The sequence below is a fragment of the Staurois parvus genome, unplaced genomic scaffold (genome assembly GCF_062004578.1).
Source record: "Staurois parvus isolate SC_StPar_1 unplaced genomic scaffold, SC_StPar_1.0 ptg000750l, whole genome shotgun sequence".
In the NCBI taxonomy this organism is placed as follows: domain Eukaryota; kingdom Metazoa; phylum Chordata; class Amphibia; order Anura; family Ranidae; genus Staurois; species Staurois parvus.
In genome coordinates this window covers 709,327-736,460 of record NW_028318546.1, presented here as the reverse complement: position 1 = coordinate 736,460, position 27,134 = coordinate 709,327, and the positions used below count along the sequence as shown (strand labels likewise).

Below are 27,134 nucleotides of genomic sequence, written 5' to 3'. Positions count from 1 at the left end.
AGGTAAATTCATATCTCCTAAATGTGCACCGTTTAGGAGATATTAGCTCTTTTTTTTTTTTTTTTTTTTTTTTTTTTTTTAGAGCCGGCGCATTTTTTTTGGATGTGGTTTACCAATGATTTAAAACTTTGAGTAATCGATTTCCTACCACAACCCTCTCCCTATTTGCACAACATTGCCCTCTCCTTATCTTGGAGTGTCCTAATACTGTCTGTACTGCCCCAGCATCTCCATTCCTTCCTCATCTCCTTACATAAACTGTTATGTAGCTGCCAGTGAAGGAGCGAAGGGAAATACTATACAGTGTCAGTTGATAGCTCTAAGTCCAATGGGGCTGTTGGCACCACATCCATAACATCCAAGAGCTTTTAGTTGTCTACACGAGAGGCTTTTACAGGTAAATAACTTGCATAAAATATGTTAAATTATTATATAATCTTATGGAATTATTTTTATTGAAACAAATGGTCTGGCATCTTTTTATGTACTTGCTCTTTATTACACCCAAAGTGCTATTCTTCTAACATATACAACATTTTATGTATTTTATTGAAAATAATCTTAAGCAGTTACCTTTTGTAATAAATTGCTAAAGTGCTGTAATATAACTTGAAAAGAGCTTCCCGTCATGGCAAAATAATACGGCAGGTTTTCATTGTCTGGCTTGTTCTGATCTTGCGTGTCAATAAAAATATTCTGCAATTCCAAGATAAAATGTAAGATATTTATGAAACATGTCATAGTTAGCATATTTTAGCCATAACCATTCTGATTATAAAAACAAACACTGTAGATAAATTTAGTAAAACAAGCACATAAAAGTATATACAGAATATACAGATATAAACAGTATTTACAGAATATACAGTAAATGGCAGGAATATTGAATTAAAATACATTGAGGTACGGTCATTAAAACTTTCATCCAGCAGAGGTTCGAGTCTCATGTTTGTGCTATGACTTGGGTTCTTCAGATCACAGCCCCACTGCCTTACATTACAGTTTCCCCTTTACATCACAGCCCTCTTCTCATCACGCCCCCCCCTCTCTCCCTTTATACCACAGTATTACCTTTAAAATTAGTGAACCCCCTCCTTACATCACAGCACCCTCCTTTACAATACAGCCCCTTCTTTACATTAGAGTGCCTGCTTTACATCACAGCCCCCCCTTTGCATTCAAATCCCCCCGATATCACAGTATCTCCTTTACTTAATTGTCCTTTGTCTCCCCTTCACATCACAACCCCCCCCCCCCACCTTTACATCAGTGTCCTCAGCTCCCACCTCAGATTCACAGTCCTTTTCCCCAATCACAGCCCCCCTTCCTTGCACCCCAGTCCCTTTCACAGCCCCCCCCTTCCTTGTATCCCAGTGTCCCTCACAGCCGCCCTTTTTTGCACCCTAGTCCCTTTACAGCCCCCCCTTACTTACATCTCAGCCCCCTTCACAACCCCCCTTCCTTGCACCCCAGTCCTCACAAGCCCCCTCCTTTTTCCCCAGTCCACTTCACAGCTGCACTTCCTTGCACCCCAGTCCCTTTAACAGCCACCCTTCCTTGCACCGAAGTCCTCTTCACAGCCCCCCTTTTTTGCACCCCAGTCCTCTTTACAGCCCCTCCTTACTTACAACTCAGTCCCCTTCACAGTTCCTCCCTTCCTTGCACCCCAGTCCCCTTTACAACCCCCCTTCCTTGAACCCCAGTCGACATCACAGCCTCCTTTCTTTGTACTCCAGTCTACTTCACGACCCCCCTTACTTGTACCCCAGTCCTCTTTACAATCTTACTTGCATCTCAGTCCCCTTCACAGCCCCCTCCCTTACATGCACCAAAGTCCTCTTCACAGCCCCCCTTTCTTGCATCCCAGTCCCCTTTACAGCCCCCCTTACTTATATCTCCACCCCCTTCACAGCCCCCCTTTCTTGTACCCAGTCCTCACAAACCCCCTTTCTTGCACCAAAGTCCTCTTCACAGCCCCCCTTTTTTGCACCCCAGTCTCCTTTACAGCCCCTCCTTACTTACATCTCAGTCTCCTTCCCATTTCCTCCCTTCCTTACACCCCAGCCCCTTTTACAACCCCCCTTCCTTGTACTCCAGTCCACTTCACAGCCCCCTTCCTTTTATTCCAGTCCACTTCACAGACCCCCCCCCCCATACTTGCATCTCAGTCCCATCTTGCGCACACAGTCCCCTTTAAAACCCTCCTTTTTTAATACTGTTCCCCCTTCACAGCCCCCACCTTCTTTCCTTCCTTGCAGCCAAGTCCCCTTTATATGAATGCCCCCTCTCTTATACCCCCCCCCACACACCATTGCTTTTCATGTTAGGTCAGGTGATTGCTTGCTAGGAACGCCTTGCAACCAATCACCAGCTTGTTAACTTGAAAAGTTGGATAGCTCCTGGCTGGACATGCAGTGCCTTCTGCCTTCTATAAAGATGAATGCTGTGGAGGCAGTGGTAGCTCAGCGGTGGCGACAGTGGGGGGAGGATATCAGCTGCAGAGGACATCCAGGCTGCCTAGTGTCGGAGCCGCAGTCCGTATAGGATTGTCATTCGGTCCGTTTGCGGAGCGAGGTCCGCCATTTAGTGATGCCTGGTATATGGTATATGTTGACAAGTTTTAACAAGATGAGCACTAGTGATAAGATGATAAAGAAGTGTTATGAAACAGGCCTTAATGAGAAACTGAAACAGCAGATGCATGTGCCAGCATCTGCCACATAAAGTAATGGGCCGTCCTAACACACTGGAGACACCAATTTCTATCTAGCTGGTACCGCCCAGGGGCAGTGCTGTACAGAAGCACTACAGTGATGTAAACAAAGCTGTGGCTCAAGACAGGACGTAGCATTAACAAAATTGGTTTTCAGCATATAGGGTTTGTGATATCAAAATGCAGAGTGAGGAGGGAATACTAGGGTGGCTGTAAGGCAAGCTTATTATTATTAAAAAGGCAAATTGAGGAAAAGAATGTCTAATATAGTGTTGGCATCACATAGTAGGTACATATAGGTGCCTGCAAGTCAGGACAATTTTATAGCTGAGTGCCCCCGATGTATACAAATCCCTGCTTACTATGTCACACTACTGGCCATTCCTGTTATAAAGCAACCTAGCTGGTTAATAGGGTACAGGTCAAGCACCTGACCAATGAAAATGGGTAGGTATCTATCATGGCACCTCAATATTCTGGGCACTAAGACTACCAAGTTGAAAAATGGAACTGTCAGGAAGACAGGCACCAAGATATACTTGCTTTGTGCTGCTAGTGCTGGCAAAAATTTTATGCCCGACTGACTTCCAGTTCATTTACAGGTATTACAAGTGCTCCCCTTTGTTGTATTGGATAGGATCAAACACTTGAATTACTATTTTTACTGGACATGTTCATCTAATGGACATTGCATCTCAGGTGACATATCCACAGGTGGCATACCAACAGGCTGGTGTGCACAGCAGGGGCAAAATTCTGCTTAATCAGTAATAAGAAAAAAACTGTTTGCAGCATTGCAGTTCTGCTACATTAGCGGTCTAATTTTATAGTTTCAAAATGCTGCAAAATTATATCAAAATCATTCTGTAATTATTCCAAACATTAATCTAATCTTGCTGAAACTTTAACTATAAAAATGTCAATCACCCAAGCAATTGACACTTGCTGAATGTGAGAGATCTAAAAACCGAAAAAATGAGCCTGACGAGGGATGTTTTTAAAAATATTTATCAATGCCAACATGTTTCATGGCATGAACAAGCACCACAGAAAAAGCCACAGTATAGCAATGCTACTTACCACATCATCTAAATTCTTTGACTTCAATCCAGGTAGTAGAGTCCATGTGATGGAGGCCAAGTTAGTATCAGTGGGCTCTTGGGCATCAACCAAAATCACATTACTGGCTGCAGTTATCATCCCTGAGTTTTTAGCTACAGTCACAGCTGTCTGAAGATTGTCTCCTAGATGATAGACATAGTAATGTTCAACAGACAAGTGCAACTAAGTGTAATTAAATAGTACAGTGTAATGTCCTCCACAAAGTACAGATAACCTGACCAGTCCTAAAACTATATGAATACCATTTCCATAACTATTCAACTGCATTCAATATTACAAAGACTTAAGTGACATTAAACCCACATCAGTAAAAACTATAAATAATTGCTGTATTGCATGCTGATCATACTCACTCAGCCACTATATGATTTGTCTTCTGTATTCCGCAAAAACCTGGTTATTCTTGATTTTCTCTGTCCCTCCCTCCTGCCTGTCTCCCCACTGTAACTGGAGATTCAGCAGAGTGGTTGCTGCCACACCTTGTGAACCAGTGAGCATGCTCGGTTTTCAGTGCGTTTCTGTACTTAGCATTTCCACTCTGAGCAGCCCATAAAACAATAGAGTCATACATGTGGGTGTATACATAGGGATAAATGACAGTTCACCACCTTCCTTCTCCTCCATGACCACTAAACAGCTCTACACAATGGGAGTGCGATATTACATCTTGATTAACAAAGGCATTAGTAATTCTATGTACATAAACACATTAATCACAGGCTGGAGGGACATGGAGCAGGCTGTGACTGTCAGAACCTCTCTCTAGAGATCCTTACAGTGTACCTTTGTTAACTCAAACTCCTCCCACCGATGTTTCCTGAAGAACAGAAAGGCTGGGGGAAGTCATGTGACTGCTGTATATTGGCTATGAGAAAAGTATGTAGATTTCTTTATTAATGAATACAATGGCATCATCCATATATGCAAATAGAAGGAATCATGTATATTAAACTGTCTGTGTTTAGTATTGCTTTAAGTCTAAATTTCAGTTTATTAGATCAAAATGACATTTGAAATAATGTTACTAAGGCAGGGAGTTTAAGCAGTGCGAAATCTACTATGCATGCTTTTAAAGGCCCTAGCTGTAAAATGTCAATTTGTGCAACAGTTTTAAATGGTTTCTATTTACAAATACAGTATGTACAATATACTGCACACTCAAAGTAAGAATAACGGTGTTGCAATTCCTCCAGGATATTTAAAACAGGATTGTATTGTGCACTTGTTTCTGCCCCTTCTGTGTACCAAAGCAATGTGGTGGGTGCCTTAATATATAAATAATTGGGATTCCCCATCTACTATCAGTGATACTGCTGGAGGAATGCACACTTGCAGATGACAGTTTATATAAATCAGCAGAGATGAATGAGAGAGACAGCTCCATAGCCAAAAAAGAGGAAACTTGTTCCAATGTCTAAGATGACAAGTCCACTGTAATCTGTTCCAACTACTCAGGTTAAAAGCAGAGGTTTTAGCTGCATTCATTTGCAAATATATCATCAAGGCACCTTTTAAAACCTAGGGACCACATTAAAAGAAAAAAGTGTGCTGAGGATCCCCTTTGTAATATATATATATATATATATATATATATATATCCCCATCTATCTATTACTATACATACATACAGCACCAATGTCAAATATACACCTTTAAGAAACATGAAAATATAATATAAATGACGATATGAATTTAATTGTACCTGTTATCATCACAGTCCTGATCCTAGAATTAAATAACTCCCGTAACACTGGTCTAGTTTCCAGTTTAAGACGATTTTCCATCACTAGAAGTCCAAGGAAGCATAAGTCAGATTCCACTTCATCCCTTACAGCAAAACATAATAATTAATATAATCTTTAAAAAGGTTCATCCAAACTTCAAAAAACACCTGCAAATGTGTCAATATACAGTATTTACATTAAAAAGAAACCTATACAGGCAGAAATTCGGGGGCTGCCATTGCTGACCTCCTCCTAGGAATACTAGTGGTCTTTCTGCCTCTGGTCACTGACATTGCACAAGTATGCTGAATAGAAAGTCAAAGTAAGGTCACGATTCTTTAAAGTATTAAGCAGCTTGATCAGTATGACAGCTATGGTCTCACAAAGAGAGATTGGTAATGTAAATCTACATAGCCACTTAGCACAGGTTTCTTTATTGAACAGCCAACACCAATCTAAGTACAAATTTATACTATAATCCTACAAATTCTTTGATGGGACACTATTATTCAATAAAGTGCAAAATTTCCCAGCCTAATTTTTTTTAGAAAGTTTATGAAATGATTAAAACCTCTCATACTTTTTGGCTGTGTTCATGTTGAGGAGACTCATTTGTATCCCGTTCTAATGAAGGGAAGCCAAATGAAGACACTTGTCACTGGAAAGGAAGGCTAGGGTATATCTCTCAATACCTGTTTTAGTGACTTCTGTGAAAGACGGGATTTCTCCACTCTATAGGGATTCTCTCTCACTTGCTGCTGTGGCCAGTAGACAGGAAGTGTGGAGGATTTGTTTTCCAATAGGGACACATGCAGAAGTAAAAAACCTGATGGAACTTGTAATTCTTCCCTAATTTTCCACACTAACATTCATTTTATTAAAAAGAAAAATCTGAAGATATTTATTTTAGTAGAAGGTAATAGGCTAGCTCAAGTTGAACAGCAGATACTTTTGGTACATAACATAATAGAGGTGTTCCAGTTCTATGAAGCAAACAAGTTGCCAGGCATGTGTACATTTTGGACCCTTACCGCTTTAAATCTTTGAAGCTCAGATTTACATTTTTCTCAAGAAGTTTGTATGCCATTCCAAGAACTCGAAATCCTTGCTTTGTGTAAAGCTCCAGCTCATCAGTGAAGTTAAGGGGAACTGTTTAATATAAGTAAATTTCTGTTTAGCTTTTTTCTTGATAACCAACACAGTGTAACATTAAATTTGTTGTGAATAATGTATTACTTAGCATTTCTAGATGTGCTATGAATATCGTGAGGAGAATTTGACATACTGAAGCATTTTCAGTATACCTAGTAAGAGAGAAGCTATTATGCAAATAATTTTTATAGTGCCACCATCTCCCATGGGTACTGTACTGTTTCCATTAAAACACTTGGTGTTGACTACTGTGTATGTGTAAATGGTTTAACTGTTCACTTAACTTACCCCATTGTCCATCACTCTCAATCTGCTGGTGCTGAGACTGTGATCCCGCAAGCTGGAAAAACTCTAGGTTTGTGAGCCTTTACACTACATCTGGGATTATTCTACTTCGAGTATGAGCTATGTAAATAACCTGGCACTAAAAGGACTGTAACATCTGTGAAACCAGTTCTTGAAGATAAGCCAGTGCAGAAAGAAAGATAGCAGTAGTTCCCTCCCTATCCTTTGGTCTTCCTATCTTAACATTTATTTGGAAATTTTTCCTGGTTTTGAACATTACAAAAGAATGAGTAAAAATGATCTGATGAGTGCATTTTAAAAAAAGGCATATTAAAACATAAGGCAAACCTAAAGAGCCACTGATTTGGGCTTTACTTGAGGTGGATACTCAGGCACAAGAGACCCTGGAAAAGCATTGCAAAGGATAATTGCTACTGATCCTATGACATATATGCTGTTTTTTTTGGGCACCAGGCTGTGGCTGAGAGGGAGGTTTTAGGCGAAGAAGGCATTTGGCCACCAGCATAAATTGAGAATAGTTAAGCTCCAGTAACAGCAACATTATTAGTTCCTGGATTCTCCTGAGCACAAGGAACTAGCCGAATTTCCAGTCACGGATAAGTATGACATTAATACTTATTTGTGATTCTTTGAGAATACGTACCACTTGCCATAGATGCAGTGAGCTCAGTATGGAAAGCAAGGGCTGAAAGGCAAAGCCCTGGGGTCCCTTGTGAAATTGCCAACCAAGAGAGATGATGGATATGAGGGAATAAAAGGACAATATAATTATGAAGTTCAGTCAACTCCAGAGTTCAGGTTACTGCACAGAGGTGGTAAGTTACCTATACACCACGCTTGGGCAGTGGACTAAGGAACTGAAAAAAAAAAAATTCCTAAAAGTTCCTGATGATCCAGGATCAACCCCTACACACCTGTCTTGCATAAGTCAGCTTGTGGTGGTGCACACAGCCCTGCTATCTAACAATTGATCCTGGGCATGGGGTAGCTATCAGCAATGGTGATGGCATAACGCTTTCTATAGTCTATGTAGAACTTTGTTGCCTTCTTCTAGAGAACCAGTTCTGGAACCTTTGGCATATGGAAATTTAGATGTACCCAGGATAAACTGGCATTAAAGACACTTCAGCATACCTACACTACATCCCCTGGACCATCAGATCTTTGGATTTGGTGGGGTAGCTCATCACCCTGTCAATGGGACAGAAGAAAGTAGCTCTTGTTTTACCATCAGAACTAATAAGGACAGTGAAAAGACATTTCTAAGGGCCAGAGAATCTTTCAACATCAGTTTAGATGTAATCTTCACGTGATCTGAACTTTTATACTTTCATTTTCTCTGTTAGCTATGCCTGTTTTGTAGTACCTTTTTTGTAATTATTTTTTGTATCATCTTTCCTTTCTTTACATTAAATTAAATTACATTTTACAGTCATTATGTTATATTTCAAAATGCTCTAACTAGACATTTAGGAACTCCGTATTCTTACATTTCTGTCTGAGCATGTCAGTGAGTGATACAGACATTTTTTTTAAAGGTGAGAATTAAAATAGCAGATGCTGTGAAAAGCGCACATTTCTATTAAAACACATGGTGGCAGCTACCATGTGTGTGTTTGTAGAGTTAAATTCTTATTCAACCTGCCCCCGTAACAGTTGCTCTCCATCCGCAGGTGCTTAGATTTTTGTTCCACGACCTGGCAAATCTCTGCGCAGGGCGAGGCTGGGAGGGTGAATGTCACATGCCTGCTCACTGAAAACTTCAAATCTGTGTTGGCAGAGATGATATCTGGCAGTTCTGTAGAGGGTGAAAGGGAAGCTAAACACCCAGAATCCACCCAGCAGTCATTTGCTTCCTCTGCATCGGGTGGACAGTTAATTTACCAATAATCAAATCTTAATACTATGGCTCTTTGTCACTTTTACTGAAAAAAAAATGTATACTACATCTAGAAGTCACTGCTGACATTGGTATTAAATGTAACATCGTTCTGGCTTGGTCTGTACAGGGCTGATTGTGTCGATGTGGAGTTGTGGACATGGTACTGTGCCTGTGCAGATATGTTTCCGGTTCTGTCAGTATAGTATTGATTTTGTCTATACAAACACATTTCTTGTTGTACGATTTACTTATTTTTTTTTCAGTTTTTTTTTATGTTTGCTTGTGCTTATAATTATGCTTCATGGTCATGTAGAACAAGGTGGTATAATAAGTGTGTGTACTTGTGAGCTACTATGTAATATTAGATAAATAGAAATAAAATAATAATAATTCCTATTACTGTGGTTCACTAACACTTTTTACACATACCCATATAACTGTGCAAGAGTGATTAATATATAGTTTTATAAGTGTCGTGCTCCACCAGTAATAAATTGTTACCTTTGTGAAAATATATGTGTTTATAACTCCAATAAATAAATAATTATACATCTGTGCCAATCTTTAAAAATATATTATTGTGCAATCTGTGCTCAAATACATTAATGTACCCAAAATGTATAAAATATAATCATATATAAATAAATAAAAAATAGAACAAGGTGGTGGTGGGGGAATTGTACAAGCACAAGGTATCTTATACTGTATCATCCTTGTCTTTGTTATGGACCAGAGTCTCTGTCATGGACCAGTCAATTCAGGTAAATGGGTGAGTGGAGTGAAAGGTTTGAACTTTGGTATCTTCACCTTGGGTGCTAGAGTAATGTTCCATCACTGTTTCAGCACACAATAAATCAATAGAGTTACCTGAGCTTGGCTTGCAGAATGAGGCCACCATCTCTGGAGCTCCTTTCATGTAGACAGCATATTCATCACCATTAAGGATTTGTGTGACCACCGACATGCGCTGCAGACCTGAAGAGAAAGGGAACTGCTGTAGAACAACAATTCCTTCAATGTCAACCTGGAACAAGAACAATATTATTTTTTATAAAATTAAAAAAATAAAATTATATACATACATATATATATATATATATATATATATATATATATATATATATATATATATTCATAGTCATTCAGGTCCATAAATATTGGGACATCGACACAATTCTAACATTTTTGGCTCTATACACCACCACAATGGATTTGAAATGAAACGAACACAAGATGTGCTTAAACTGCAGACTGTCAGCTTTAATTTGAGGGTATTTACATCCAAATCAGGTGAACAGTGTAGGAGTTACAACAGTTTGCATATGTGCCTCCCACTTGTTAAAGGGACCAAAAGTAATGGGACAATTGGCTTCTCAGCTGTTCCACGGCCAGGTGTGTGTTATTCCCTCATTATCCCAATTACAATGAGCAGATAAAAGGTCCAGAGTTCATTTCAAGTGTGCTATTTGCATTTGGAATCTGTTGCTGTCAACTCTCAAGATGAGATCCAAAGAGCTGTCACTATCAGTGAAGCAAGCCATCATTAGGCTGAAAAAACAAAACAAACCCATCAGAGAGACAGCAAAAACATTAGGCGTGGCCAAAACAACTGTTTGGAACATTCTTAAAAATAAGGAACGCACCGGTGAGCTCAGCAAAACCAAAAGACCCGGAAGACCATGGAAAACAACTGGGGTGGATGACCAAAGAATTCTTTCCCTGGTGAAGAAAACACCCTTCACAACAGTTGGCCAGATCAAGAACACTCTCCAGAAGGTAGGCGTATGTGTGTCAAAGTCAACAATCAAGAGAAGACTTCACCAGAGTGAATACAGAGGGTTCACCACAAGATGTAAACCATTGGTGTGCCTCAAAAACAGGAAGGCCAGATTAGAGTTTGCCAAACGACATCTAAAAAAGCCTTCGCAGTTCTGGAACAACATCCTATGGACAGATGAGACCAAGATCAACTTGTACCAGAGTGATGGGAAGAGAAGAGTATGGAGAAGGAAAGGAACTGCTCATGATCCTAAGCATACCACCTCATCAGTGAAGCATGGTGGTGGTAGTGTCATGGCGTGGGCATGTATGGCTGCCAATGGAACTGGTTCTCTTGTATTTATTGATGATGTGACTGCTGACAAAAGCAGCAAGATGAATTCTGAAGTATTTCGGGCAATATTATCTGCTCATATTCAGCCAAATGCTTCAGAACTCATTGGACGCTGCTTCACAGTGCAGATGGACAATGACCCAAAGCATACTGCAAAAGCAACCAACGAGTTTTTTAAGGGAAAGAAGTGGAATGTTATGCAATGGCCAAGTCAATCACCTGACCTGAATCCGACTGAGCATGCATTTCACTTGCTGAAGACAAAACTGAAGGGAAAATGCCCCAAGAACAAGCAGGAACTGAAGACAGTTGCAGTAGAGGCCTGGCAGAGCATCACCAGGGATGAAACCCAGCGTCTGGTGATGTCTATGCGTTCCAGACTTCAGGCTGTAATTGGCTGCAAAGGATTTGCAACCAAGTATTAAAAAGTGAAAGTTTGATTTATGATTATTATTCTGTTCCATTACTTTTGGTCCGTTAACAAGTGGGAGGCACATATGCAAACTGTTATAATTCCTACACCGTTCACCTGATTTGGATGTAAATACCCTCAAATTAAAGCTGACAGTCTGCAGTTAAAGTACATCTTGTTTGTTTCATTTCAAATCCATTGTGGTGGTGTATAGAGCCAAAAATGTTAGAATTGTGTCAATGTCCCAATATTTATGGACCTGACTGTATATATATATATATATATATATATATAATGTATATTAATATTGTTGTAATATTTTAATACATTAAAGTAGGTATGCATGTTAATTACAGTTTAGCAGCAAGTTAAAAATTCATATATACTGTATCATGTCTTACCCTGATGCCTTCCTTTGCTTTTATTTTTAGTCTAACTTCAACTTTAGTAATGCAGAAAGTGTTCCATATACACCAATGACTGTGTAAAATATTATATTATTATATCGGTTGCTATTTTTTTTTACCTTTTTTGCTTCAGGACCTGGTTTTACAGTCATAGATTCCATAGCCTCTTGATTTTGACTACCAGATACATCAATCTCCTGAAGAAAAAATAAAAATGCTTATGTGTTGATATTGTATAGGTTTCCACCCACATCATAAACGTTCATAAAGGATAATGAGCTTCTATCCAAACTGGCCCAGTCTGGCCAGTACACCATGTGTATCTGTGCCTGATTGTATAACTATGACAAGACAAATGAATAGGAATGGAGAAAGGAATTATCTACATCTAAAAACAAAAATGTAATACTATATATTGCATCTTTCTTAGAGGTGGTGCCTGCATTTGTTTTTGTTTTTTTTGTTTTTTTTAGGCTTTATTTTCTTTTACTTTACCAGGTAATCCTGTTAGTAAGACATTTCCTGTCCTCAATCACTGTATGGAAGAGCAGCGTTGTCACCCTAGGCTGCTCTCTTGCTTTAAATACAAAGAATTCTCTCCTCCCAATTTCTACTACATATGAGGGAATGGTGTACAGTTCAATGATAATAGCTGGGAAATGTGATATTGTTTGAGATTTCATTTCACAAGATGTTACAAGGACTTGGGATTACTAAGATCATCTGTACTTGTAGAAAATGTTCTTAGCCTAAAAAAGAAAATGAATGCAGCCATGACATCTAAGGACTAGTAAGTTGCTATAAATTAATTTTTTTTTCTTCAGTTTAGATATACTTTAAAGATGAATTTCAGGTATGGATATTTTTAGTTACATTGGTCCAGCTTGGATCGAACCAGTGTAACTATGCATATACCATACCTGGCTGGCCGATGCCCCTGGAAGCTGAAGATCACTGAAGTAGACAAAACTACTCCAGTAATCTCCTTTTGCTTCTGGTCCCATGCTAAACGACTGCCCTGCTGCTCACTGAACACAGAAGGTCATTCAGAGCATGCTTTGCATTTTTCCAATGAAATGGAAAAAAATAAATTTTCTCCGATTGAAGGGGGTAGAGAGGCAGAGTGATGACACCACAATCTCCACCTCGCCCAATCAGAGAACACTTTGCATTCATTGAGAAAATAAAGTGTTCTCTGAATGATGCCCATGCCAATCGGGTGACAAGAAGCTAGTGGAGATCACTGTAGTAACTATGCCTACTACAATGCTTTCCAGCTTTTAGGGGGATTCGCCAGGTATCATATATGTATAGTTACGTTGGTCCAAGGCGGACCAACGTAACTAAGTGAAAGTATCCATACTTGGAATTCATCTTAGGTTTATGTATACAGATTGTAGAATGGGTCTTTATAGCCACAGTTTTTTAAAATTAACAAAAGTTCTGTGCTAAAGGCACAGTTGTATAAAACTAAGGTAACTCAAACCAATAGTATTAAGATAACAGTAAGTATTCTTGGGTGACCAAAATGTTTTACATGGTGAGGTCAGTTTTGGCACCTGCCATAGAGTATAATAGATGTAGCTTGAGAATGCAGTAATGCAGAGCGCAGTAGTACATAAACACTTTCTGCTCCTAGGCAGGTCACAGAAGTGAGATCACCTTTCATCTACGGTGCTGTGAAAAAGTATTTGCCCCTTCCTGTTTTTTTTTTTTGTTTGAATATTTGTCACACTTAAATGATTCGGATCATCAAACAAACTTTAATATTACACAAAGAAAACCCAAGTAAATGCAAAATTCAGTTTTGAAATGATGGTTTCATTTATTAAGGGAACATAGCTGTCAAAACCTGCCTATGTGAAAAAGTAATTTCCTTCAAAAACCTAATAACTGGTTGTGTCACCCTTGGTGGCAACAACTGCAATCAAGCAATAACTGGCAATGAGTCTTTCACATCACTGTGGAGGAATTTTAGCAGAATTGTCTTAATTCAGCCACGCTGGAGGGTTTTCGAGCGTGAACGGTCTGTTTAAGGTCATGTCACAACACCGGCCGGACATTCTCCTTCAGGATTTTCTGGTAGCGTGCAGAATTCATGGTTCCATCAATTATGGAAAGTCGTCCAGGTCCTGAAACTGCAAATCGCAAACATAGGATTTCCCAGCAACACATACCAGCCAACCTGCAAAACAACCAATTTAGCCCTGTCCAACTGCTGCCGTTAAAAACAGACCATCACAATATCATCACTATGTTTAACTGTTGGTATGATGTTCATTTTATGAAATGCTGTGTTAGTTTTACACCAGATGTAACAGGACACACACTTTTCAAAAAGTTCAACTTTCTCATTATTCCACAGACTATTTGCCCAAAAGTCTTGGGGATAATCAAGATGTTTTTGGCAAATATGAGATGAGCCTTTGTGTTCTTTCTGGTCAGCAGTGACTTTCGCTTTGGAAGTCTCCCATGAATGCCATATTTGCCCAGTCTCTTTCTTATTGTTGAATGATTAACACTGACATTAACTGAGGCAAGTGAGGCCTGCAGTTCTTTAGATGTTGTTCTGGGTTCATTTATAACCTCCTGGATGAGTCGTCATTGGGCTCCTGGAGTTACTTTGGTAGGCTGGCCACTCCTTTGAAGGTTCACCACTGTTCCAAGTTTGATGGAGTCCCAAACCCTTGGAAATTATTTTGTGTGGGGGGGCGTGTTCAAGATGGCGACCGGAGCGGCCACATAATCGTGAGCTATGCTGGCTCTCTGCATCCATCTGCAGCCATCCTGGGGGTAGATGGCTCTCTCCGGCACCGGAGGCTCTGCTCACCTGACCTGCTGCCTTGAGAGGGGAGTCGAGCCGGTCTGACCAACCCTCTGGAGTGACAGACGTCCGTGACCTGCTGCGGCCTCCACGTGGCCCGGACCCGACTTCTGCCCTATCCTGGGTGCCGCAGTCCTGCTTCCTGGAGCCTGGTGTGGTAAACTGCTGCCTGGGGGTAGTCCCTGCCAGCCACCTAGCCCTCAAACCGCTCCCAGGGTCCCAAGGCCTGTTGAGGCCTACATATCTGAGGGGCCTGTGCGCCCATCCTTGGGGTGGTGTGGTTTCTACTATGCCCAGGCCCGGCTTGAGGATATCTGCTACCTGGGGGGGAGCAGTTTACACACACACACACTCGAAAATTTGTCCTCCTATGTTGCACATCACCTGGGTTCGGACGACCCTTTGCCCTGCTTGACTCCTCTGCTGCATCTGGGATCCTGCAGTGGCCCTTGCCTGTGTGGTCTTGGCCTCCATGAGGAGCTCCAACCCTACCTGTGGCCCATATCTACCCTCCCCCCTTGGAGTGATAGTGTCCTGGGACAGTCACGAGAAGAGTTGCGTCTCTTCTGCATAAATACAGCTTCATTTATACTTATTCAGTCACCGGTGAGGGCCGGGGGGGGGGCGATTACCCATATTAGGAGCTAATTATTATAGTAACCTTATTTTACTGCTGGTGCAGATGAGGCTTGGGGATGACTATGGGCATGCCTTCAGCCACTGGTAGATGATCTGAAACTACACAAACTGTAAAAACTAGTCGGCCCACTGGGACTAAGGAGGTAACAACCATAGCCACACCTTCCTCACAAGAGCTGACCCACCTGCAGCACCCGCGGACTTTAATTCTCTCATGACGGCAATTACCAACTGACAAGCAGTACTCACCACAAAAATAGAACATCTGCAGACTGACATAGGGCTGATCTGGAGAGATCTTGATGCATTCCGGGGCCGAGTGACAGCAGTCGAGCAAAGGGTCAGTGATGTGGAAGACACCATCCGTGGCCACTCGGCTGAGATGCATATAATGTGGGTTAAGGTCAAGAACCTCAAGACCAGAGCAGAGGATGCGGAGAACCACAGTAGGCATAACAACCTCCGTGTGGTGGGTTTTCCTGAGGGGGCAGAGGGCCTCGAGCCACTTTCTCTAGCTTTTTTGAGGTTGAGAGGGCCCATTGGATGCCAGCAGCCTGGGGCCCACCTGGCTCACCAGCCCGTACCTTTAATTTTTGTATTTCAATGGTTTTTATTAATTTATAACAATTAACACAGGAACAACAAATCACGACCACGCAGGGGCTATCAATTGCACATAGAGGAACTAGAAATTAGTGCTCTAACACCAACAGGGTAAAAGATACGCCCACGCAGGGGCCATCAATGGCACTTAAATAACAAAACATAAATATAACACTGATAATAAACGCAGACTAAAGGCAGCTATCCACTGCCACACCAAAGCAAACAGAGAAAAAAAAGGGGGGAACGGAAGGAGAAGTACAAAAGAAAAAAAAGGATAGCCAAACCAAGAGCAGGGATCCAAGAACGCCAAAACCGAACATCACATCCCCAGGCTAGCCGGGGGGAGCATGGGAAAGGTATATTGAAACCACGGCTCCCATATTTTCAAGAATTTACATTGGGAGTCGTTGCAGATACTTGATATCTGTTCATTGAGCATCATAGCGGTCATACGGTCCCCGCAACCCCTGAAGGAGGGACAAACGGGCTCCTCTAGGCCTGAGCAATTGTTCTAGAGGCCGACAAAAACAAATAGGAAGCCAACTTCTGCTGGTGAGCCAAGAGGCCCGGTATGGGACAATGAAGCAAAGCATACCAAGCATCCCGTCGTATAGAAAGATGGAACAAGGTGAAAAGGAGGCCAAACACACGAGACCAAAAACAAAGCAGTCTCGGGCATGACCACCAGATATGAAATACATTACCACGATGGCCACAACCCCGAAAGCATCGATCACTGCAGGCAGGGTTCACCTGTGCCAAATGAGCCGGAACCCAATACCAACGAAACAACACCTTGTAGGCCGCCTCCAGCGTGGTCGTATTAAAAGAGCATTTAGCTACAAGCGACCAGGCCCTATTCCAGTCCTCCGGATCCACAAGCACTCCCAGGTCACGCAATGAGAGCAGCCAATGCTGTAATTGAACGTAACAAAAAAATTCCGCCGGAGGGACATCCCGTGACTCCCAAAGAGAATTCCAGGTGGGGAAGGACTGAGAGATCAAAAATTGTCGTACTTGTGAAAAACCGTTGGCCACCCACCAAGAAAATGCCCTTGGTTGACCTAAACCCGGTGGAAAGAGGGGGTTGTTAGTAATCGGGAGCAAAGGCAAGAAAGGTGACATTAGGCCACTGGAGTAACATACCGAGTCCCACACTTGTAAGCCATGGAGTAAAAATCGGACTCAGTGCCGTGGGGCGCAGGGCAGGGGGAAGCCATAGAAGCGTCGAAATCTCAATAGGGGCACAATTAGGTAATTCCAGCAGGACCCAGAGAGGTATGTCTGAGGAAGCATGCAACATAGATAGCGGGGCGATTTGGCTCGCCTAATATTTAGTTACATTGGGAACCCCAAGGCCACCCTGGAGTCTATGGACAAAAAGCGTAGTTCTGGAAACTCTGGGGCGTTTATTGGCCCAGATAAAATGCATAATTTTCGCCGGAAGCAAACGAAGGAAATGAGGAGGAATCCGCACTAGGAGGGTGCGAAAATAGTATAACAATTTCGGCAAGATGGTCATTTTCACTGAATTGATCCGTCCTATCCATGACAGGTGCGGAAATTGCCAAGAATGCATAAGAGAGGACACAGAACGAAGCAATGGATAGTAATTTACAGCAAACAGTGAGTCATAGGTGGGGGTTAAGGGAATGCCTAGGTATTCAAGAGAAGAAGAGGCCCATTTATAAGAGAAGTGGGACTGTAGGCGCGAAACCAGATCTGAGGCCAAAGTAATATTAAGCACGACAGTCTTCTTCAAATTGATACAGAGACCCGAAATCAAAGAGAAGCGCTCCAGAACCTGTTGCAAATTTGGAAGCGTCGTCAGGGGATTAGTGAGAGTCAAGAGGGCATCGTCTGCAAAAAGGTTCAACTTGAACTCCTGTCCCACGTATGAAACCCCCGGATACATTACAATCAGTCCGGAGCGCCATAGCCAACGGCTCAAGCGCCAGGACAAAGAGCGCCGGGAACAGGGGGCATCCCTATCTCATACCGTACCTTTATTTTTAACCTGCTCAATTACAGAGATCAAGATCTGGTGCTGAGGTCGGCCAAGACTCAGGGGGAATTGCGCTATGAGAATCACAAGTTGATGTGGTTTCCAGTCTACTCGGTGGATACACAACGACAGCGTCGATCTTTTGATGCTGTCAAGGCCCAACTACGTGCAAAGGGCCTCACCTATAGTATGCTGTTCCCTTCAAAGCTCAGAGTTCAAGATAGTGGAACCACACGCTTCTTCGCCGTGCCTGAGGAGGTAGCTTCCTGGTTGGAAACCCTACGACCACAGCACTGATCTTGCCACCCCACTGGAGGAGTCAGAGATCTGCTACCTCTGCCCCAGTCCCTATTTTGAATCAGGACTCCTAGATCATCCGTTTCCCAAGTTTTAACTTAAGCTAGCACCCTCAGCTATAGCCAAGTGACCTGCCCCATTAGACATGAGTCGGCATCTCTACGATATGTGAGCACTGCTGACTTGCTATGTTTTCACTCCACGGACATACCTATGGCTTGTTGCCCGATTTTGTTCAGGGAAGTATGACTCTCTGGGTTTTGGGGGGGGGGGGGTTATGTTGTTTGGGAGTTTCTAGGTTTTTTTCAATGTTGCAAGGTACATGTGCTATCTCATGTGGTTCGGGTTATGTATGGTATCAAGCTGATATACTGGTTCTTCTGATGCATATCTTACAGTTTTGTGTTTTCTTCCTGTGATTCAGCCTGGATATCACGTACCTGGTGATGGAGGCCAAGGGAGAGAGGGCTTCCTTTGCGGCTAAGTTCTGGACTCCCCTGAGAGTGGGACAGCGGGAGTAAGGCCCAAAGTTGCACAGGTCACCTGTAGGAGTGCTGGTTGGTGGTCCACTCAGGAGCACAGCTGGTGCACGGAAATAGGTCTGCAGACTGGAGGTGCCTGTGCGTGGTATGCAAGCCTTCCGGGATTTGGATGTTTGTTGGTTAGTCAGTTCGAGCCAAGGTCAGGTACCGGGTGGGGAACAGAACAGACGTGGTCAGGTGGGATAGCTGAGGTCATGCACGGAGGATCGAGAGAAAGAGTATCCTTTAGTCAAGCCGAGGTCAGATCAGGGGCTCAGTAGAGCAGACAGGTCCAAGTACAAGCTGGGTCGGAATCAGGAAGTCGCAGGTAACAGGAAATAGGAAGCAGGAAACAGGAACAAACCATGGGGAGCTAGAGATCATCCAGCAACCAGAGGAAGTGATGAATCTCCTTATAAAGGCCGTCTGGCACCAGACTGAGGCTGAGGTGTCCTTCTGCGGCCATGTAGAGTATTGGCAGAAACGCCAGAACTTCTGCTGTGGACAGGACCCTGACACTGGATGGTTGCAACCCTCTTTTTAAAACACCTATTTTATGGTGCCCCCCAATCTGAAATGTATCTCCTGGAATGTGCAGGGCCTCAACTCTCCCATGAAGAGTTCCTTGGTGTTCCAATTTCTCAAATCCTATAATCCACACATGTGCATTTTTCAAGAAACCCACTTGATGGGCCATAGAGTGCTGGGCCTAAAGAGAGCTTGGGTCGGTCACTACTACAATGCCACGTACTCTTCTTGTGCCCAAGGAGTTAGTGTCCTTATTCAGAAATCATTGCCATTAACTCTTCTGCATCTCAGGCTGGATCCCGAGGGCAAGTATGTTATGATTCATGCGATGATCAACTGCTTTGAAATGGTAATTGTTGGCCTCTATCTTCCGCCTCCTGCTTCCCCCCATTCGCTGGCTGCCTTGGCCCCACTCCTGGCCTCATAGCCCACACCCCATGTTCTTCTTGCTGGTGATTTTAACCTTACTCCAGATCCTAGTGTTGACAAAATTATATGCTGAAGCCAACGGGGAGTTGGCCAGATGGACCAGGCTTTACCAGTTCAAGGACGTGTGGAGGTGGATGAATCCTGAGACTAGAGCCTATACCTGCCACTCGGCATCACATAGAACCATGTCTAGAATTGATCTTTGCTATGTTACACCTCCACTCTAAATGAGGGTATGGGAAGTCTCCATCCTTCCACGAGGGATATCTGATCATGCTCCACTTCTCCTTAGCTGGAATATCTCTGATGCTCCGGGGGAAAAGATTTGGAGATTATCTCGATATTGGATTACTGGCCCTAAGGTAGAACCTTCCATGGACAGGCACTGGAGCAATGCTGGGTCTCTAATGAGGATACTGCTTCGCCTACTACTACTTGGGAGGCCTGTTTAGGCTACCCTTAGGAGGACAGTACCGTATCCTGATTGGGGGGCTACAGGTTAGACAACGGTCAGAGGTGGAGTTGGTGGACCGGAAGGTGCAGGAATCTGAATCCGATTATGTGACTAATCCGGATTCTTTTACTCACCACAACTTACAACTGACTTGTTAGGGAGGCTTTACTGTTACGCACGGAGGCTTCCAGGAGGGCATTGCTCCATCAGAGACAGCGTATTTTCAAACAGGGGGATAAAGCGGGACGCCTACTGGCTGGGCTGGCTAGGGAACAAACTCCCTTGACTACTGTTGCCTTATACAGGCTGAGGACGGTTCTAGGATCCTTGATCCAGTTTTAATAAGCCGTCGTTTTGCCAACTACTACGCAAAATTGTATTCCCCCAGAGTTGCCTACACACCACAGGATTTGTCATACTATCTGGTCCGGGTTGAACTGCCGCCTCTCTCCCAGGCCCAGAGGGGACAGTTGGAGGCTCCGATTTCCTTGGAGGAGATCCAACAAGGGAATGGCACTCTCCAATCTTGCAAGACGCCGGGCCCAGATGGCTTTCCAATTGAATTCTATAAAACATATATAGAACAGTTGGCTCCCCGCTTCCAAACACTCTTTAATGCACTACTTGAGACAGAAAACTTGCCCCCTTCTATGCTCCAAGCGGTGATAGTGGTGATTCTAAAGTCTGGGAAGGACCCGACTCACTGATCCTCTTATCAGCCAATCTCCTTGTTGAATACTGATGTGAAAATACTTGCTAAAGTGCTTGCAGGGAGGCTGTGCTCAGTTATCTCTAGTACACAATGATCAAATGGGTTTTATGCCGGGTAAAGGCATTGACATCAATATACGGAGACTATTCACCCATATTTCTATGGCTCAGGACAGAGACGACCCAGGTGTGGTGCAATTCCTGGATTCCAAAAAGGTCTTCAATTCGGTCGATGGGAATATCTATAGGAGACTCAGACGTTTCGGATATGGTCCTAATTTTATTTCACGGGTCTGATACAGGGGTGGACTGACCATTTGGAAACGGGTCAGTAGGGTGCCCCATGAGATGCCCCTGGTACCTTTTTCATAGGCTTTTTTGAGTTTGGGCAAGGACACAGGGGCCCCATGATCCCCTATTGCCCAGGGGCCCCATGAGTTGTCAGTCCGCCCCTGGTCTGATGCCTGTACAGTGCGTGAGAGTACATACTAACAGTATTCTTTCTCCCCGTTTTGCACTCCATAGGGGCTGGCCACTTTCACCAGGCCTGTTTTCCCTGCCGATTCAGCTCTTGGCTTGCCTGATCCATTCTTCCAAGACCTTGCATGGGCTACCGGTGAGTGACTGGGAGGATAGAGTTTCCCTGTATGTGGATGACACTCTCCTATATCTGAAGGACTGCAATTCGTCTCTCAGAGTGGCACTGGACCTTATAAATCGCTTTGGCAGTTACTCCAGGACACGCATAAATTGGGAGAATATTATTTCCTCTTGTGATGGGACATTTGCCTGGCATTGCATTTGCCCGTTAGATCAGTTTCCAAATTTAAATACTTGGGTGTAATGGTGCAGCGCAACCTGACAAAATACCTTTCAGACAACTTTCACCCCCTCCTACAACATTTGCAGACTAAATGTAATGCCTGGTCTTCCCTTCCGAATAGCACCATAGGCCGAGTTAATCTTTTTTAAAAATATATTTCTTCCTAAGTTTAATTTACTTTTTTCGTCATATGCCGGTACAAATCCCGCAGTCTTTTTTCTGTTGTGTGGATGGTATTGTCTCTGCGTTTCTCTGGGCTGGGAAGACCCCCTAGACGTCCCCGATATACCCTGTACTTACCTAGTAATTGGGGCGGCCTGCTCTTATCTATTAATCGGGGCGGCCTGCCACTACCTAAGCTATTGCTATATTACTGGGCAGCTGTTCTGGACACGGTGCACTGGTGGATCTCCCAGCCTAGGGATAATGCAGCAGTGATCATGGAGGTGGTGTATTGGGCTTTTATGCAGAACTTAGTAACTGGTTCATGGAGGTCCGAAATCCAATCCGGCCATCACTACTCCCATGCTGACGACCCTGAAGGTGTGGAGACAGACTAGGACTCAATACAATGTAAACACCACCTACTCCCCTCACACACCACTCTGGGGCAATCCTACGCTCCCCCATCTGTACACAATACCAGATCCTGTGGTGTGGGCTCGATATGGAATCGAAACGTCGAGCCATATTATGCCTTGCGGTGTCCTGCTCTCCTTTGATGAACTCAAACACATCCATAGCTTGCCTAACCGGATGTTTTTTCGGCTCTTACAATTGCAACATGCTGTGGCTGCCCAATTTCTTTCTCCCCCCAATGAACAGACTGACCCTCTAGAAAACTTGTTGTTGCAGGAGGACTTGCCTAAACCTTTATCCTCTCTCCATTCCTTGTTGCTACCCCTATCTACCGCTAGAATGTGGTTGCTTTATAGTAGATGGCACGCGGACCATCCATCCCTGTCAGATGATTGGGAGGATTGTCTTTTAAAGTGCCTCTCTACCATAATCTTAGCCAGGGACTGATTTATACAACTGAAATTTATCCACAGACTGTATTACACCCCACAACGACTGGCTGCGATATATCCTGGCAGATCGGCAACATGTCCTCATTGTGATATGGCGAAGGGCACGTTTCACCATATGTTTTGGGAATGTTCAAAACTATATTCTTTTTGGACCAGGGTGTTAGATACTATTAACGCTGTAGGTAAACTGTCCATTCCCATGGATCCGCTGATTATGTTGTTAGGCCTCATTGACCGTGTGGAAGCATCTAAGCATAGCAAACTGTTTGTCTTTTATTCTCTCTATTACACTAGAAGGCAAATTTTATTGAGATGGAAGCTGGCTACCCCACCCACTGTCTCGGGTTGGAAGTCGTCAGTCAATGGTGCGTTTCCCTTGTATAAACTTACATATATGAGTTGAGATTGTCCAAATAAATTTGAAAAAATATGGGCTGGGAGGGTGGAGGCACAGGGCCTTACAGTATAGTCTTTGGTGCATTTTTGGTATTTCCGTTTGAGGTTGTGACAGGATTGTATTATTTGTCTGATTTGCTACTATTTGTGTCATCTATCTCTCTTCAAAACCTTTTTCTTCCCCCTCCCCCCCCCCTTCCCCATCTTGCTCTTCCCGCCCCCTCCCCTTTTTTTTTTTTTCTTCATGCTCCGGCTCCTGCCCTATGCTTTTCTCCTCAACTCCTTTCTTTGTGAGGTTGTTTCCATCAGAACTGTAATATGTGTGTGATTATTAACTCTGCCCAGGTTAACAGGCTGTTTCTGTAAGAATCTCAGCATTGGAAGTTTGTATATATTGCTTATCTAATTTATGCCACGAGTTTGATAGTGCTCATATACCTTGGTTTGTTAATACTTTTGTATGATTTCAATAAATGCAACTGTTAAAAAAAAAGAAAGAAAAGAAATTACTTTGTAACTCTATCCAGACTGATACATGTAAGTTACTTTGTTTCCCATCTATTCTTGAATTTCTTTAGATTGCAGCATGATGTGTTGCTTTTCGAGATCTTTTAGCATGCTTCACTTTGTCAGACAGCTTATGTTTAAGTGATTTCTTGATTCAATAGGTCTGGCAGTATTCAGGTTTAGGTGTGGAAAGTGAAATTTAACTCCGCTTTCCATAAAATGTGGTTAGTCACAGTTCATGATTTAGCAAGGGGGTTTAGACCGCAGTTACTTTTTCACATAGGGCTAGCCGAGTTTGGACAGTTTTTTCCCTTAATAAATTAAATACTCATTTAAAACTGCATTTTGTATTTACTTGGGTTATCTTTGTGTAATATTAAATTTGTTTTGATGATCTGAATAATTTAAGTGTGACAAATTAGGAAGAAGGCAAATATTTTTTCACAGCACTGTAGACCCACGTGCTATAAGTATATTTACATTTTGATGAGAAAAGTGAAGGTGAGCTAAAATAACCAATTTTGAAGTGCATTTATTCTTTAAGCAATAGCTTAACCTCTAAATTGTGTGATATGAGACACTTGCCTTAGTGAGATATAAAGAGGGCGAATTCAACCTCCTTTTCTAAAGAGTTCAAATAACTACTTGACCATTTACAGCTCTTATATTAGGGGGTCAATTATGAAAAAAAAATGCTTTCACACGGCCATCACGAATAATCACTACAATTTGCCTAATATGTTTATTTCCTATGATCTTCAGCTCCATCCAATGAGCATAATGCAGTGTTTTCCTGATTAAGGTATTTCAGGAAAATACCATTTTTAAACCGCTAGATGGAGTCGATGATCAACATAATATGTAACTTACAAGGATTCTTTGTGATGGCAGTGAGAATTCTTGAGACATTAACACAGCAAATTGTAGGTGCCTGACAAGTAAAATATATAACATGAAGACTTCCATATACAGAGCTTATTGTAAAATAGGAGTGTTTTTGGAACCAAAATGCCATGAAGTATCACTAGAGTTTGTGTTGTTGATATTTTTCATACCAACTCTACTCATTTCTGCTGATAGAGACAATTGATAAAAGGTTGAAAACAAAAGTATTTACCCAACATGTAAACTCAAACATTTTAAGGTCCAGTGGATCACCCTGTACTTTCCCATCCAAGAAAATGAGGGAATGGCAAGAGGTCATAACTCCAAGGAGCGGACACCAGAAAAGAGAAGAGTTCTCTGTAATTGAAATTATTTCCTGAAAGCTGATAGAAAAATTAATATTTTGAAAAAAAAACCAAATGAATACAAAATACATCAAAGCATAGTATTTTGTTAAATATCAAGAATCATGCTCATGTTGAACAACCCCCCAACATTAAAGTTTAACTCCACTTTAAGTAACAATGACATATTTCCAATGTCAAACTATGTATTAAACATAACTGTGTACAGCTAAAGAAAACCATACATAGGTGATCTAGCAGCCCCAGTCTCATTACATTAATGGTAAAACTCTACAAGCCTATACATGCATTAGAGATTTTCATGCAACTCTCAGAGCAGTTCTATATGAATGAACAAAAGATATAAAAGAGGTCAAAAGGGGCAGTACAGTGGCTTAGTGGTTAGCACATCTGCCTTGCAGTAAATGGGTCATGGGTTTGATTCCCGACCATGGTGCCTCCTGCATGGAGTTTGCATGTTCTCCCTGTGCTTGCGTGGGTTTCCTCTGGGTGCTCCGGTTTCCTCCCACACTCCAAAGACATGCTGGTAGGTTAATTGGATCCTGTCTAAATTGGCCCTAATATGTGGATGTAAGTTAGGGACCTTAGATTGTACACCCCTTGAGGGTTAGGGACTATTGTGAATGTTCAATATATATGTGTAAAGCGCATGCGTAAATTGACAGCGCTATATAAATACCTGACATAAATAAAAGCATTCCTGTAGTGAGTTTTATTACTTCAGTTCACACAGGAAAGATTAAATATCAAAGTGTTTGGCAGTAGTTGGCACCTTAGAGCAGCAGCAATAGAAGACTGCAAGTAACTAAAGTTAAGGACAGTACATACAAACTTATTGGATTTTGAAATAAAACCAAAAAAAATCATCCTAAAAGAAAAGTGAAGAGTATAGAAAGAAACGTCCTTAGCCACAGTGCCTTGATATTTCCAAAGGACCCCTTTATCAGGTCAATTGAAAGGAAGGGAAAGCAACGTTTAAGTAGGACTATCCATTGGCGTGGAAGGAATTCAGGTGCCCATTAATCTAATTTGAGTCAGTTATTGGTTCAAGGTAACCAACTTCCCTATCTCTTCTGACTACACAACTGACACACCCATACACAGGTTTTACTGGAATTTTAATTACAGTATTTAATGCAGCATTGCATTTGTCTTCATTGTGTCAAAGATGTCCTAGTTACACTTGTGTCTATAAATCTGCTAGTAGGAACTGTTCTATAGACAAACTAAATCTTAGCACTGAATAAAATCACACGTCAAAGATCAGGAATGTAAAATATGTGAAATGGGATCCAAAGTAGGATGCGAGTTGCATCTCAAAAACCCAGCCTTTATATCGCTATTTTTATATTCATCAGTCGGGTCCAAAAGGTACAATTGATTTGCTGTATTTCCCCAAACCAGAAAACCTATCCTATAAAACCCCACCCCAAATTTGTTCACAAGTCATTTGTCTGCTTTAGCTGAAAGGTACAAATTGGTGCATGTGTACTAAAGGTATCAAAAAATGCATATGATCTGCCATACTTCTCCCATGTTAAGGCTAAACAGTCTAAAGTTTGAGTAAATAGCTGCTCTAGGAAAAGTACAAATGTACACACTGACCACTCCAGCTGCCTCTTTTTTTTTGTTCCTTCCTAATGACACCTAAGAAGTCACTTTCTCTTCACTTCATAAGAACAGTTCAAGTATAAGGCTATGGTGATTAAAGGAAAACAATCATGGGCTTGGGTCATTTTAAAAGGTTTAAATTGTTTTATATCCTTTATTATCAATATAGAATCTTCATTTTAATACATACAACATTTAATATATTTTATAATATATTTAGAATATGTATATTTTAACCACTTCCCGACCGGCCGTTGTATATAAACGGCCGGAAGGTGGCACTGCAGGGTCGGATGGCCGTCAATAAACGGCCTCCCCGCACCCTGCTTGTGCGTGCTCCCTGAGAGCGCGCAGCACCGCGATCCAGTGCCCGCTGTGTCCTCCGGACACAGTGAAACACCGATCGTCGGACGGGACCTCTGTACGAGGTCCCGATCATGTGATCACTGATTGGCCAATCAGTGATCACATGCAAAGTAGTAAGCAAGATGTCACTTGTGACATCATTGTTTACTACGTGTGAAATCTGTGAATGATCACAGAGGTCACATGGTACAAGGCTATTCACAAAAGCCTTGTACCATGTGACAGGATGTGACCAATCACAGCTCACTCAGTTCTTCTCAATGAGTGCATGAATGCACACAGAGAGAAAGAGAAATGATTGCTTT

General features: G+C 42.2%; 1 protein-coding gene across 1 annotated transcript in view; it reads right to left on the bottom strand.

The window, feature by feature from the left end:
- Positions 1-27,134, bottom strand: part of LOC149445010 (putative cation-transporting ATPase 13A4) — a 116,326-nt gene that overhangs the window by 30,689 nt on the left and 58,503 nt on the right. Inside the window, exons 14-20 of the mRNA XM_089654305.1 lie at positions 24,720-24,870; positions 11,951-12,028; positions 9,767-9,923; positions 6,591-6,708; positions 5,538-5,662; positions 3,794-3,957; positions 574-696 (exon numbers count right to left, since the gene is read on the bottom strand). Coding sequence (XP_089510431.1) covers positions 574-696; positions 3,794-3,957; positions 5,538-5,662; positions 6,591-6,708; positions 9,767-9,923; positions 11,951-12,028; positions 24,720-24,870 — 916 coding nt within the window. The remainder of the gene's footprint in view (positions 1-573; positions 697-3,793; positions 3,958-5,537; positions 5,663-6,590; positions 6,709-9,766; positions 9,924-11,950; positions 12,029-24,719; positions 24,871-27,134) is intronic.